The sequence below is a fragment of the Centropristis striata genome, chromosome 20 (genome assembly GCF_030273125.1).
Source record: "Centropristis striata isolate RG_2023a ecotype Rhode Island chromosome 20, C.striata_1.0, whole genome shotgun sequence".
In the NCBI taxonomy this organism is placed as follows: domain Eukaryota; kingdom Metazoa; phylum Chordata; class Actinopteri; order Perciformes; family Serranidae; genus Centropristis; species Centropristis striata.
Genome location: NC_081536.1, coordinates 31,860,447 through 31,877,110, shown reverse-complemented (window position 1 = coordinate 31,877,110; position 16,664 = coordinate 31,860,447). Strand labels below are relative to the sequence as shown.

Below are 16,664 nucleotides of genomic sequence, written 5' to 3'. Positions count from 1 at the left end.
TAAAAGTTATGCAGAATGGACCACTCAGATTGATTTATATATTCCAAATATATTATTAGATTATTTGTATTGATGTTTTTATGTAAGCAGTGTTATAATATTGTAAAGACTTAATATAGTGTAATAAGATTTAATTTAAAGTCTAATCACTTTAAATTGATTCATATATTTTGTGTTAAATGTAGTGGAGTAAAAAGTTCAATATTTGTAATGTAGTAGAGTAGAAATATAAAGTTATATAAAATTGAAATACTCAAGTAAAGTACAAGTACCTCAAAATTGTCCCTAAGTACCGTATTTACTCCACTTTCCACCACTGATCTCCAGTAGACAACAGGCCACGCACTGCTGCTGGAAGGGAACACATCAAAGAACACAACATTATTATTATTATTCACTTAAAGGGCCCACAGAAACAAATCGATAGCAGTTTAAGTGCATGATATATTTAGAATATTTTTCAGCTTTACCTTGCTGTCAGACAGGAAACTGAAGCTGTTATATATCTGTCTGTGCTTTCTTCACAACCACCACACTCCATTGACAAATACAGGGATTTTACCTGGCAGGAGACACAAGTTGCTGTGCTGCGGCTGCTTTTAATCAGTTAGTTTGTGTTATTGTGTGATTCTGAACTAACCCTTTATAAAACATGTGTGTAAACAGGAGACCAGCAGCTCCTTTGTTTGGCAAAGTAAAACTGTTAAAGGGATCTGAGGTGTAGCATACCCTCCGAAAGATGGTTTTCACAATGTTTATTTCCATACAAGCTCCTTATTAAGTCCGTAAATGAAAGTGAAACCAACGTGAAAACTGTAGTACATAAAATAAAGAAAATACAGTTACATTCCGTTCCCACTACTGTATACACAAAGCAATACACAACGACAGCAAGTACACAAAGTTAACTTAGCATAGCTTTCCAACACAAAAATAAATATGACCATAAACACTAAACACTCTACCTTGTGCCTCCTCTGGGCACAGGTAAGCTAGCGGGACAAGCTGTTTTGATATGTTGTGACTGAACTATGTGGTAGTATTTGACAGAACTTAACATTTACGTTTTTATAGAAAGTACTATTGATAGGTAATTACCATTGTATTTGCCTATTTAAAGTCGACTCGTTAACGTTTTTGCGTCATAAAAACTAGCGATAGCTAGCTAGGTGGGATAGCGCTAACGTCTTCCCTACCTCAGGGACAAGGGCTCCACATTTAGCTGATGTGAATTTCACCTCAGCAGGTTCCTTTTTTATGGCAGGAGGAGGCATTTCTCTTTCCTTACTCTTAGATGAACTCAGGCAGGAGATTCATTTTGCCATCTTTTCAAAATATAGCCAATAAAATCTGTTGTTATTAGGCCTATCTGACTGCTTGTATTGCCTCATGACTGACGAAAATGTCCCTTGTTGTGTGCAGTATAATTGTGATGCATCGCAATGCATCGTAGAATCTAATTGAATCGAATCGAATCGAATCGTTACCTGGTGAATCGTAATCGAATCGAATTGTGAGGGCAGTGCCAATGCACACCCCTAATAAACACTAAACACTCTACCTTGTGCCTCCTCGTGGGGTTGTATTACAGTCAGCCTTCGCCGTTTTATTCTTGTGTTACTGTCACGGCTTTATTTTCCTTTTGTTTCCTTTATTTACTTTAGCTTTTACTGCCTTTACCGTCAGCTCGTACCGCTGCAATTGCTTGGTTTTACCGCAAGACACAATACTGCCAGGAAGTAGGAAGAAATTTAGCGATCCTTCAAAACAAAAGCTCATTACTAGCATTAGCTCAAAAACGAACAGGCACATAAAAAACAGATGAATTACATCATTACCATGAACTTAAATCACGAATAATATTTTTTACCCAAATCATATTAGAATGTATTTTAAACACACTTTTTAAAGACTTTTTAGGATTTAACCCATAAAACAAACACAAGCTGCCCTCTAGTGGCCAAAAGAGAAACAGCATTTCACAAAACCAAAAGGTGGTTTGTTACATGAGGCGTTGGAAGACAGCATAGAATATGGCTTCAGTTTTGAAAGGACTGTCTAACATCAAGATAAAGTGGTGAAAATATTCTAAATAGAGTACACTACAACTGATAGTGATTGTTTTGGGGGACTTTTTTTAGGTGGCAAAAATTAATTTATCTGTGTTTAGTCAAACTGAACTGAACTGATATCAAACATGTTGGACGACAACAACTGCAGAATTTTATCAAACTTTCAAAAACTCAAAAAACTTCACTGCTCTCAATTTTTTTTGAATGAAACATAAAAGCGTTATTTCGCCAACTTCCAGCCGCGATATCCTGACGCGCAGGAAATTAATACTTTTTTTCTTGTGATTTTGACTGTTTTTCTGGTAATTTTGGCTTTTTTTCAGGTAATTGTACTTTTTTTCCTGGTAATTTATACTTTTTTCTTGTTATTTTGACTTTTTTTCTTGTGATTTTTACTTTTTTCCTGGAAATTCTACTTTTTTTGTAAAGGCAGATTAACTATATTTCTTACAGAAAAACTTAATGTGTCAATTTTTCCCACCTCTACTTCATACACCAACATCTAACTTAACCCATAAGAACCCAGACCCAGTAATCCTTAAAGGAAAATTATGGGGGATATAAGAGAACATTGAACACATTTATTATGTTTTTTTTTAAATGCTACCCCTTAATGTCAAAGATCTGTGATGTGACATAAATGTTACATTGGGCGTTTATGGAATTTATGTTTATGATATTTCTTTTTAAAAAAAAAAACAAACTAATTTTCTGCTCACAGAGACACAAATGTGCCTTTTTCTTTGCATCTCCACAACATTTATCAAAATTGTGACATTAATAGTGCTGTTTAACAATAAATTATCTTTCAGATTTGTTTTTAACTAACAAAATAATAATACATCAATAATAAATAAAAACAAATAAGCATTTGTCTTTTTGTTTGCATCTCCACAACATCTATCAAAATTGTGACTTTAATTTGTTCAGAAAATACGGTCAGAACAAGTTAAATGCAATAAAGGACAAACTATTAACAGATTAGAATTGTTTAATGGGTTTAAGCTTAGCCTCGTCACAAAAAATAAGCTTTTTAAAATTAGCTACTGTTTCACATTTCTGTTTCCAGTCACAGCCACATTTTGGAGAAGTCACTCAAAAAAACCAGGGTGTTGAGTATACGTCGCTTAGGGATTTAATGAGTTAATGTGAAGCATAAAGATGAATATGGGAGATTCTAGATGATTTAAAGTGTTTGGCACACAAGTGTCACCATAGGTTCCTATGGGTTAAGAGGAGAACTGGCCCCTGATCATATAGGTGACAAACCTAAGCAGCTCTATGAATGTATAGTGATATCAATCAAACGAGCATAAATAATTAGAAGTAATTGTATAAGTTGTTTAGCTTTTGATGATGGCTCTGACTTGATATTCACCACTTCATTTACAGTATTTACTAAACACACCGTGTCACTGTATGCTACAGTAAAGCTACACTTTGATCGATAAAGTGCGTCGCGTTGTGATGAGAAAGAGGGCGCACGCAGCACCAGCCTGGACCCGGAGCAGCGGGGACATCGATCAAGTGGAGGTTTAGGATGAGAGTGTTTTGTCAGGACGCGTTTTAAACACACGGTGTGGCAGAGACACGCTGCTTCCTTTTTTAGCTCGAGACTGAGACCAGGTCAGCTCTGAGATGAGGCTGCTGGCAGCCCAGAAGAGTCCAGGCATGTAAATCATTCTGAGATCAGTGCAGGAAAACACACACACACACACACACACACACACACATTCTTGTACTTCTATCATTGTGAGGACCCTCATTGGAACAGTGAATTCCCTTGCAAGGTTATAATAGTTTTGGATTTTTCATTAGTTTTGGTTTTGATTTTGTTGTGAATTTTTGTTTTCAAATTCAGTTAGTTTTAATGAGTTTTAGAGTGAGTTTGATAGTTTTAGTTTAGTATTTATTTTTTTGAAATGCTTTAGTTTTAGTTTAGTTTTTATTAGTTGTAGTTTTTTGTAATGGGGTATTTGTTGGGTGGGAGATTAAAAGAGGTCACAGTAAATTTTGCCTTTATTTCCTTTTGTCTGATCCATCTTCATTATGTATGAAAAAAGTTGACAAAGACGAAAACGAAGGACATTTTCACTATAATTTTAGTTAGTTTTGTAACCACACAATACAGTTTCAGTTAATTATCATTATCATGTAACCTTTAACCCTTAAAACAAAGTCTGAAATCTAAAAAAAGCCTTTAAAGAAGTGAGGACCGGCCGAAATGTCCTCACTTTGCAAAAATGTCCTCACTCTGTTGGTTAAAAACGTGTTCCGGTCCTCACAATGTAGGAAGGACAAGCACACACACACACACACACAGTCAGTCACAGTACAGTAGATCCTATTATGATCTGTCTCCTCCTACACAGAAACACATGCTCGTCCTCTCATAGGGAGAAAAGAAGGAAAAGCATAACTCAAATATGATAAAACATCATTAAACATGTTCACCTTGATTCATAAATTCCACTAAATTTAAATTTGTCAATGTTTTCTGGCCCACAAACCTTTACATGGCCCTCAAAACTAAATAATAAAAATACTATTTATATAGCAGTTAATTACAACGGGAATGATGCCATAAGGCTAAAAACAGTTCTTACATTAAAAGAATGAATAATAAGATACAGAGCAGGAACAATCACAAGACATTCTCAGTTATAGAGAAAATAAAAGGAGTAAAAAAGTAAAAAATAAAGGAGTAATAAAATAGAAAGCATTACATGAAAGCAAGTCTATAAAAGTGGGTTTAAAGAAGTGATTTAAAAGAAATTACTGACTCTCTTATGTGTTTGTACTTAATGTTACCAGCCAGGATTTGAACCTCCTTATTGTTACTACACACAAACCCAGAACATAATTATACTGTTCACCCTACAGTAGTAGAGGTTAATTTACCACCCCACAGTCATTTTTAAACACACTTTTACACAGAAGTCAACTAAAGCAGATTTCTCATTTCTTAGCTAGAAATCATAGCTGTTGATTTAGCAGTTTGAGATGACAAATGTTTTATCAGCTTTAGCAGTTAGCTCGCTAACAGTGCTAGCCCCATGAGCTGCTCCTCTGTCTCTAGCTGACTTCTTAATGTTTCCTGCAGAGTTGAAGAACCGAGCAAAAAGGTCTAAACCAGCGGTTCCCAAACTTTTTTAGCCGTGCACCCCCTTCTATGTCCCAACTGGGTTGACGCACCCCCAATCCCCCACACCTTCAAAAAAAACAAAATGCAATAAGAGTTTTTATAGCCATATTAAAGGTGGAGGATGATGACAGGCTCAGGATCAGAGGCAGAAAGCGGATCAGTTGGGAAAATGTTATAATATTGAACAAAAATATTGCGTTGAACAAAAATTGCAGCAAATTTAAATGAGCGTGGAGTGAACACAACCCATTCATCATAACACAGGTTGGAAAAATGATACAAGAACAAGAAGCTAACTTCTTCTATGCTTCATTATAAGATCAAAAACAACCAAAAATAGATGCAAAAATGACCAAAGATGACACAAAATTATCAAAATAGACACAAATTGACCAAAAATACATGTAAAAATTACCAAACAACCAAAAAATAGATGCAAAAATGACCAAAATCGATGCAAAAATGAAATGTAATTGTGTCATTATCAGACCGCCATTACATTTTTCATCTCGCGCACCCCCTTAGCAGCAGCTCACGCACCCCCAGGGGTCCACGCACCACACTTTGGGAATCCTTGGTCTAAACCATTCACTTAAGGACTTCATTTATGATAAAATGCTGGAGGACTAAAGCTGTTGGCTAAAACACGGAGCTAAAGAGACAGCATTGTACACAGTAAAATCAGCATGACCAAATTAACACTGTAAGAGTTGATCTTAACACATTTAAAGTGTCTATATGGGTCCACACCGCAGAGTGTTAATGTAACACTATTTTGAGCGTTTTTGTACACTGTAAAAAAAAAACTGTTTAATTCACAGTAAAATACCGGCAGCTGTGGTTGCCAGAACATCACCGTAAAAAATACAGTGAGCATATTTAAATGTAAATATCAGCAAAAACTGTAATTTATACTGAATAATCCCATTACTTTTAGGATAATTGTGTCATCATGGTATTTCTCCATTAACTTTACATGAAAAATTTATATTTTTACAGCAAAACTGTGTGTTTTCTACAGTTTATGGCGGTAGAATTTAAAGTTTTTTACTATTCTTTGATTTACAGTAATTAAAAGTATCTACTACGGTGATGTACAATGTTTAATTTTACGACCTATTTCTGATGCAATTTGACAGTTTTTTACTGTAATTTCTACAAACATTTTTTTACAGTGTACCTTTACACTAAGTTAGTGTAAATTTGACTCTTTTTGGTGCTAAAGCTTGTTTTGTGTCATTTTTATACATTCTAAATTGCTAATTAATATTTCCACGCACACACCATCCAGGGGACAAATAACCCTTTACCTCCGCTGCTGGAAAAAATCCTAGCGGAAACACAGAACTGTATCTCAAATCTATTAATGTATCAGTTTTTTTTTTTGCCTAACTTTGCAGCGTTATTTTTTGACAACTTCTAGCCACGATATCCTGACGCACAGGAAATGTATACTTTTTTTCTTGTGATTTTTACTTTTTTACTTTTTTTCTTGTGATTTTAAACTTTTTTTCCTGGTAATTCTTTTTTCTAAAGGCAGAGTATCTAGACTTAAGGTACAAATATTTTTAAAAAGAAATCATTAAAAAAATGGTTAAAAAACCCAAAACTTTAGCCTGACTTAGCAGCATTATTTTGCCAATTTCTCGACACGATATCCTGACGCACATGGTGCCTATAGTTTCCTTTTCCTGCTGAAAAAAATCCTAGAGGAAACACTGAAATGTATCTCAAATGTATTAATGTATCAGTTTTTTTAGCCTAACTTTGCAGCGTTATTTTGCCAACTTCCAGCCACGATATCCTGACGCCATGAAATTTATACTTTTGTCTTGTGATTTTGACAGTTTTTCTGATTTTTTTTTTTTTTTTTTTCTGGTAATTTTGACTTTTTTCTTATGATTTTGACAGTTTTTCTGGTTATTTTTTTTTTTTTTTCTGGTAATTTTGACTTTTTTCTTGTGATTTTGACTGTTTTTCTGATTATTTTGGGGTTTTTTTCTGGTAATTTTGACTTTTTTCTTGTGATTTTGACTGTTTTTCTGATTATTTTGGGGTTTTTTTCTGGTAATTTTGACTTTTTTCTTGTGATTTTTTGCCTTTTTTTCCTGGTGATTCTACTTTTTTCTAAAGGCAGATTATCTAGACTTAATGTAAACATATTTTTTAAAAGAAATCATTTTAAAAAATGGTGGCATTATCTTGCCAGCTTCTCGACACGATATCCTGACGCACATGGTGCCTATAGATTCCTTTTCCTAGTGAAAAAATCTTAGAGAAAACACTGAAATGTATCTCAAATGTATTAATGTATCAGTTTTTTTACACCCGAGCTTCTCCTGACCCCACAGTGACTCTGATAGCCTCGTTTCCTCTTTCAGATCCTCGAACAGAGAACACACGCTCACCCACGTGGCCCACCCACTGCACAAAATTACGTTCAGGATGGAGTTATGAAACTGAGAAGTCGGTCGTCTGTCGTCAGAGCGTTTGCTTTAAGATTACATAATGTCACTATAAGTTGTCACAACTCGTTAACCTCACAGCCTCCTGGCTCCTAGGAACGCTTGGCTCTGTTTTACTCTGTGTCATAACAGTGTCGTCGGGGTCCTGCACACATTCAAACACCGCCCCTCGGCCCGTGTGTGCAGAGGAGGCAGGAGACGGAGCTGAAGCATTCACAAGATTTTGTGCAACTGTCTAAAACAGGGCTGGGCAATTCATTTTCCCAAGGGGCCACATGACCAATACCAAGAAGGTTACAGGGGCCGGACCAAAACTCGGAACTAAATTCTGCTCAATATTAATTTAATCGCTTTATAAAATACAGTAAATTATCTGGTTTTGAGCTGCTACTGATAAGAATACATGTTATGATAAGACTGTTATTGTGGAGTAAATCAAATATAGCAGTAAAAAGTAGTAAATACTCCAATCACTATATCACTATTCCATTTATAACTGTAAATTACCTTTAGCAAGGTTCCTATTGGTGTTTTTGTATTATATAGCTTGTTTTTCATGTTTGTTTTTCTAGGTGTTTTACAATGTTGTGATGCTTTTATTTTGAAATGGCGCCGTCCAGTGTGAAACGGGTGCTTTTATTTTGAAAGGTAGTGACAGGAATTAACAGGTGGAACGGTAAAATGAAAAACTAACGGTAAATAATAACAAGTGCGTTGTAATTCATATAAAGTTGATATAAAGTATGAAAAAGGCTTCTATAGTGGCTGGCTGACAGGACACAAGGTTTGTTAAAGTTTATTTTCTTCTGTCATATATATTAGTGGCTATATTTGTATTTTTATGTTCATGGAGCGATTTTAAATAAATCTTGTGAACTATCAGTTAAAACAGGGCTGGGCAATTAATTTTCCCAAGGGGCCACATGACCAATACCACGAAGGTTGCAGGGGCCAGACCAAAACTCTGAACTAAATTCTGCTTAATATTAATTTAATCGCTTTATAAAATACAGTAAATTATCTGGTTTTGAGCTGCTACTGATAAGAACACATGTTATGATAAGACTGTTAATGTGGAGTAAATCAAATATACCATTAAAAAGTAGTAAATACTCCAATCACTATATCACTTTTCCATTTATAACAAGGTTCCTATTGGTATATTTGTAGCTTTTTTTCATGTTTGTACATTTTCTAGGTGTTTTACAGTGTTGTGATGCTTTTATTTTGAAAAGGCGCCGTCCAGCGTGAAAAGGGTGCTTTTATTTTGAAAGGTAGTGACAGGAAATAACAGGTGGAACGGTAAATTGATAAACGAACGGTAAATGACCAAGGAATGTCTTATTTTTATGTTCATGGAGCTATGATTTTAAATAAATCTTGTGAACTATCAGTTAAAACAGGGCTGGGCAATTAATTTTTCCAAGGGGTCACATGACCAATACCACGAAGGTTTCAGGGGCCGAACCAAAACTCTGAACTAAATTCTGCTTAATATTAATTTAATCGCTTTATGAAATACAGTAAATTATCTGGTTTTGAGCTGCTACTGATAAGAATACATCTTATGATAAGACTGTTAATGTGGAGTAAATCAAATATACCATTAAAAATGAGTAAATACTCCAATCACTATATCACTTTTCCATTTATAACTGTAAATGTCCTTTAGCAAGGTTCCTATTGGTGTTTTTGTATTATATAGCTTGTTCTTTCATGTTTGTAAATTTTCTAGGTGTTTTACAGTGTTGTGATGCTTTTATTCTGAAAAGGCGCCATCCAGTGTGAAACGGATGCTTTTATTTTGAAAGGTAGTGACAGGAAATAACAGGTGGAACGGTAAATTGATAAATGAACAGTAAATAATAATGAGTGCGTTGTAATTCATATAAAGTTGATATAAAGTATCAAAAGGCTTCTATAGTGGCTGGCTGACAGGACACAAGGTTTGTTAAAGTTTATTTTCTTCTGTCATATATATTAGCGGCTATATTTGTTGTCTTAACTATAGTAAAAGTGTTTGTTAGCTCTTACGGTGGATTCACAAGGTGACCAAAGAATGTCTTATTTTTATTTTCATGGAGCGATTTTAAATAAATCTTGTGAACTACACTGCCCTACAAATCCTAACTGCAGTAACTACGCAAAGGGTAAAACTGAGAAAAACTGCTTTAAAGTTTGTTTGTTTTTTAACTTTTTTTGAATTGGCAAGCCAAATGGGTTATAGGTAGGTAAGCGATATGACACTTATTTCTACATGTATTGATGATGTCATTTTTTTTCTCAAAAACCATGACAATTTATTTCACCTATGACCCCCAAAATGTAGTTACTGCACTCTGGTTTTGCATTGCTGTAAAAGGTTTTAATGGTAATGCACAAACAGAGTGCAGTAACTACAATGCTGTTTAACAACTCTGCCCTACAAAGTCTAACTGCAGTAACTACATTTTTGGTTAAAATTGAGTTATAACTAAAAATGAATTCCTTGACGTCTGTTTTATCTTGTGACAAAGTTTTAGATTTCAATTTTGTTTTATTTCAGAGAAATAATTATATAAAAACCACAAAATCCAACTCAAAACCAAGCAGTAATTGCACTTACCACAGTCTGCTTTGGATATATAAACTAATTTAAACATAAAAATAATAGAAATTATACGTTTATTTGAAAGGGAAATTATTATATAGATAGTGGTGAAGCAAAAAAAAAGTGAGATACAATTATATTACACACTTAAATACACTGATAACAAAATCAATTTGAAAATGTTTATTCACTGAAAACAAAATATAGAAGCTGAAAGAAGACGACAACATTGTAGTTACTGCACTCTGTTTCTATATTACTATTAGAACCTTTTACAGCGATGCAGTAACTACGTTTTGGGGTCAAAAGTCAAATAAATCATGATTTTGAGCATAAAAATTACATCAATACATGTAGAAATAAGTGTCATATCACTTATCTACCCATTGGCTGGCCAGTTAGAACACGTTTAAAATCTTTAAAGCAGTTTTTCTCAGTTTTACCTTTTGCGTAGTTACTGCAGTTAGACTTTGTAGGGCAGAACTGTATTCAAAGATTTGTGTATTTTAGACTTAATATTATAAACTAAAAATTATTCTATCAAATAAACTTATAGTTTCTATTATTCTTGTCTTCACTATTCAGCGCAATGAAGAAGTACAAGACTACACTATCCCAGTGGATTTTGTAGTTACTGTAATTTTTTACATCATTATTTCTCTGAAATAAAGCAAAATTGAAATCTAAAACTTTGTCACCAGATAAAACAGACGTCAAGGAGTTCATTTTTAGTTATAACTCAATTTCGACCAAAAATGTAGTTACTGCAGTTAGACTTTGTAGGGCACTATAGCTGTATCATTCCTAGAAAAACAAGCTGTACTTTGCCACCTACTAAATTTTAGTAAATAATTAAAACATATTTTGCACAAAATCTCTACTTAAAATCCACTTGGCAGCTTTTTCCAAAGCTTTCAGATGCATCACGCTGTAGACATTTTTCCACATTTTTTGTATTTTTTTTTTCTGTATTTTAACTAAATTTAATTCAATTTAAACATTAGAATTAAAAAAAACTAAATGTGATTCCATTTTTAACTTGAATTATTAAAAAAAGTTCTGAAGTCTATAAAATAAAGAAAACTAAATCAAATGATCAAATTATTTTATTTGCTTATTGGAATGAGCAAAGAAAATAATAGAAGAATAGAAGAAAATAATTTGATAATTTGATTAAATACTATGAAACTCTAATATTGATGAAATCCTTAAATTGCTATTTTTTAAAAAAATGTTTAGTTGTTTTGATGTACTTCTTGGTACCTAATATGATTACCCACAGAAATTAATAAAATAAAATTCTAAAAAAAAAAATAGTTTTATAATGTATCATTTAAATCCAAACGTATTTACTAATGCTTTTTGAGATTAATAAATTATTTAAACATTTGGCCGATAGAACATAATGCATTCTTTTAATGCTTTTCTGCCACTCTAATAGATTTTTGCTTCATAATGACCATCAACATACTTAAAGTTTTTTTTTTTTTTTCCCAGCCTTCCAACACTGCATTATCCCCGGAGTAATTCCACAACATCTAATCTGTAAAGTATCTGGGAGGGATTTCAAGCATTTTAAAAGGCTTAGCCGTCCTTTGGTAGCATCACTTCCTCGGCGGACTACTTTGAGGCCGAGTCCTGCCACTGTGGTGATAAAGTTCTAATTCTAGCCGAGGCCTGAATATTCAATAAACTTAACCCTCTCCACTGTAAACAAATACCTTCCAAACCTGGCTGAGCTGTGTATGAGAGGACTCAGGCTGGTATGTGCTCTGTATACAGCAATGTGTGTGTGTGTGTGTGTGTGTGTGTGTGTGTGTGTGTGTTCTTGTATTTCCTACATAGTGAGGACCGGAACACGTTTTTTAACCAACAGAGTGAGGACATTTTTGCAAAATGAGGACATTTTGGTCCTCACTTCTTTAAAGGCTTTTTTGAGATTTCAGATTTTGTTTAAGGGTTAAAGGTTACTATTAGGTTTATGTAAAGGTAACCATGTATTAGGGTTAGAGTAAGGGGCTAGGGAACAATATATAATATATATATATATATATAATATATAATTATAGTTAACGAAAATGAAACGAAATAACGAAAACTAGAATTAAAAAAACATTTTCGTTAACTGAAATAAAATAAAAAAGAGTTAAAAAAAAGTTAATTAACTGAAACTGTATTGTGTGGTTACAAAAATAGTGAAAACGTCCTTCGTTTTCGTCTTTGTCAACTTTTTTCATACATAATGAAGATGGATCAGACAAAGGAAATAAAGGCAAAATTTACTGTGACCTCTTTTAATCTCCCACCCAACAAATACCCCATTACAAAAAACTACAACTAATAAAAACTAAACTAAAACTAGCAAACTCACTCTAAAAACTCATTAAAACTAACTGGATTTAAAACAAAATTCACAACCAAATTAAAACTAAAACTAATGAAAAATCCCAAACTATTATAACCTTGTTAGGGAATTCACTGTTACAATGAGGGTCCTCACAAAGATAGAAGTACAAGAATGTGTGTGTGTGTGTGTGTGTGTGTGTGTGTGTAGGAGCTCATCATCTCTGCTTCTTCCACAGTATCTGAGCTTGTTTCTTTTCTCTTGCAGGAGATTGGGAGTGCTACCCACATGACCCCACTGTATGGCATGTAAGTCATTGTTTCTATTTGTATCTAATGTTTTTCAGTGGTTAAAAGTAACTAAGTACTTTAACTCAAGTACTGTACTTAAATACAATTAGGAGATACTTCTAATTTACTTGAGTATTTCCATTTTATGTAACTTTATACTTCTACTCCGCTTCATTTAGAGGCAAATATTGTACTTTTTACTCCAAAAAGTAAAAAAAATCATCAAAAACTCTGATTTTTGATAATTAACAGGTTTTCCCTCTTTACAGTGCAGAAAAACTGGATTAAACCGGGGGAGTCTACTCTTTTTTTTTTTTATTACAGCACACCTGTCATAACTGCTTTATTGTTTTACTAAAGTAGGGCTTTATTTTTATTACTTTATTGCTAAAGGTACTGCATAGGTGTAAACATAGTTTTTAGCAAGTGTGCATACATAAATGCATGAATGGTTTTTGTGGTATGAAAATATTTTTATAGCTGCCTAAGACAAGATTTGTACCCTGTTGGTGTTCAGTTTTTTTTTCACCTTTTACGGCAACTCAAGACCAACACATTGATATATAATTTTCATATTTTTTTTCATTATTATTGTTCAGTTTTAGTCAAATATACAAAATAAGAGCCTAATTTTCAAGTTTGACTATGTGTGCATGCATGTGTGCTGAAAATTTGAAGCAATTCTATGAAAGTTAACCTTTATTAATCGTATGTTGAAAATGATTTGGGGTCAAAAAGGAACCCGGGACCACAGGAGGGTTAACATTTCTCCAGGTGATTGTGTGTTCCTGTGTATCTTTGTGTGTGTGTGTGTCCTATTAGAGGCAGTGTGTGTGTCTGTTCTCATGTCTTGTCGTCTCCTGTTGCAGCATCCTGTAACCTGGCAGCCGTCCAAAGAGGGAGACCATCAAATTGGGCGAATCACCCTCAGTAAGAGGAGCGCCACCATGCCTAAAGAAGCTGGAGCTCTGCTGGGGTTAAAGGTCAGAGTGGGCACACACACACACACTGCCCAGCCCACATATCGTCACCCTGTTAAAATAATCGCATAAGTCATTTTTTCAAGTTTTGCAGGAAACACAAAAAACTTCACCCAAAGTGTAACATATGACATTTATTGATCATTTCACTCAAAAAGGATGTAACAAAGGATGGCTATTAGCATAGTAATAACACTGTGTGTAAATTATGTAACTTAAGAGAAATAAAATGTGATTTAGGCAATTTTTTGAACATGTCTTTGTGACTTGAGCAAGATATGGTAACACTTTATTTTGAAGGTGTCTACATAAGAGTCACACAAGCCTGTCAGAAACATGTTTCTTTTTTTGTGTCTTTTTTGGGTAATTTTGTGTCTTTTTTTTTGTAATTTTGTGTCATTTTTCAGTCATTTTTTGTCTTTTTTTAGTCATTTTGTGTCTTTTATTGGTAATTTTGTGTCTTTTTTGGTAATTTTGTGTCTTTTTTTAATAATTTTGTGTCTTTTTTGGTCATTTTGTGTCTTTTTTTAGTAATTTAGTTTTATCCTGTCATTTTGTGTCTTTTTTAGTCATTTTGTGTCTTTTTTTTTTGTCATTTTGTGTCTTCTTTTGGTCAGATTGTGTCTTTTTTAAGTAATTTAGGTTTTTTTCTGTCGTTTTGGGCCTTTTTTTGGTAATTTTGTGTCTTTTTTTAGTCATTTTGTGTATTTTTTTGGTCATTTTGATACTGCCTCCAGCGGCCCCCAGGTAATTTGAGTTTGAGACCCCTGACTTAGAGTAAAGTGTTACCATATCTTGCTTCTGTCACATGTTCAAAAAATTGCCTAAGTCACACTTTATTTTGACATAGGCCATTATCTTAAAGGGGTAAAATCACATGATCTGATCAACTGAGGATGTAGACGATTATTTTACCGGTGTGACGATATGTGACGTATGTGACACTAAGCTCTCTCTCACTGTTCTGTCTGTCTGTTTCTCTCTCTCTCTCTGTCCAGGTGGTGGGAGGCAGAATAACAGAGTCAGGGAGATTAGGTGCCTTCATCACTAAAGTCAAGAAGGGAAGCCTGGCTGACGTGGTGGGACATCTCAGAGCAGGTAGTGTAAACCATCACACGTGTTACACTGTTTGCATCTATTGACGAAGGCTAAAAAAAGCAATATAATCCAACGTAAACAGTGACGTAATGACTCCAGAGCCTGTGGAAAAGCAAACAGCTTCTGAGACTCTGAGCTCCAGAGAAAAAGAAGCTAGGTTTGTGTTGGATGAAAAGGGCTATAAGAACAGCACGATGTCTGAAAAATCAGTTATAGTGGTCTCATTTCTCAGGTTTTGTTTGATGTAACCTTTTAGATTAAACAGGGATGTTTGGCTAAATACATTTTTCAGTTTTTTTGTCACATTATGGTTTCATATCTCACGTCTCAAATAAGACATTTATCTGTTCTCAGGCCCAAGTTTTGGAACAGGAGATTTCCATTATGTCTCATATGTCCCCTTTAAAAAAAAAAGCATTAGTGTTTATTTCTAGGATGATATCAGATAAATTATACAAGAAAAAAGTGAAAAAAACAACTTTTTTTCTCGCAGATTCACCACTTTAAATCTCATAAATCTGCACATTTTTTCTCCTAGATTTGCCACTTTAATCCCGTAAACTTTTTTCTCTAAATATTAGCCCCCTCCCCCGGGTCCGTATTATTATAATTTTTTTTACATATTCCACATTCTGGCTGTATGTAATATCCTCCAATATTCTCTCGGGTTGAAATTTGGAATTTGTAAGTATTTCTATGGTTGTCCTATTAAGGGTTAATATCACAGTATCACAAACAGTTTTTAAATGCACATTACGTTTCCGATTCCAGGGGATGAAGTTTTGCAGTGGAATGGAAAGTTGTTACCGGGGGCAACCATGAAGGAAGTTTACAACATCATCCTGGAATCTCAAGCTGAGCCTCAAGTGGAGCTGGTGGTATCCAGGCCTATTGGGTAAGTCAGGAATAAAACAGCAATTTCACTTGTTGATATTTGTAAAAAAAAAAAAAAAAAGTAAAATGTTTATTAATTTAACCCTTATTTAACCAGGCAGAGTTGACTGAGACAAACTCAGAGTTAATTGACCTCAAATAAGACATTTATCTTTTCTCAGGCCCAAGTTTTGAAACAGGAGATTTCCATTCTGTCTCATATGTCCCCTTTAAAAAAAAGCTTGTGTGTTTATTTCTAGGATGATATCAGATAAATTATAACTGACCATTTAAAATTTCTGTTAGCTCCATAAAGACAAGAAGTGGCTCCATTGGATATTTTTTGGGTTATATTTCGAGAAAAAAGTTGCAAATTTACTAGATTAAAGTGGCATATTTACAAGAAAAAAAGTTTCAAATTTAACAGCCTTAGTCTGTGGCAAATCTGCGCTAAAAAAGTTGCAGATTTACGAGAAAAAAAGTGAAAAAAACCCAACTTTTTTCGCGTGGATTCACCACTTTAAATCTCATAAATCTGCGCATTTTTTTCTTGTAGATTTGCCACTTTAATCTCGTAAACGTTTTTACCATTAATCTGATATTTTCTGGTCACAAATTTGAGATTTTTTTAGTCATAAATTTGTAACTTTTTTCTCAAAATATTACCCCCCTCCCCCGGGTCCGTATGTTTTTTTTTTTTTACACATTCTGGCTGTATGTAATATCCTCCAATATTCTCTAGGGTTGAAATTTGGAATTTGAAGTATTTCAATGAGTGTCCTATTAAGGGTTAAAATAATGCATCAT

General features: G+C 33.9%; 1 protein-coding gene across 1 annotated transcript in view; it reads left to right on the top strand.

The window, feature by feature from the left end:
- Positions 1-16,664, top strand: part of LOC131993744 (regulating synaptic membrane exocytosis protein 1-like) — a 142,287-nt gene that overhangs the window by 75,046 nt on the left and 50,577 nt on the right. Inside the window, exons 7-10 of the mRNA XM_059359751.1 lie at positions 12,884-12,924; positions 13,776-13,889; positions 14,885-14,984; positions 15,756-15,879. Of these exons, the coding sequence (XP_059215734.1) occupies positions 12,884-12,924; positions 13,776-13,889; positions 14,885-14,984; positions 15,756-15,879 (379 nt within the window). The remainder of the gene's footprint in view (positions 1-12,883; positions 12,925-13,775; positions 13,890-14,884; positions 14,985-15,755; positions 15,880-16,664) is intronic.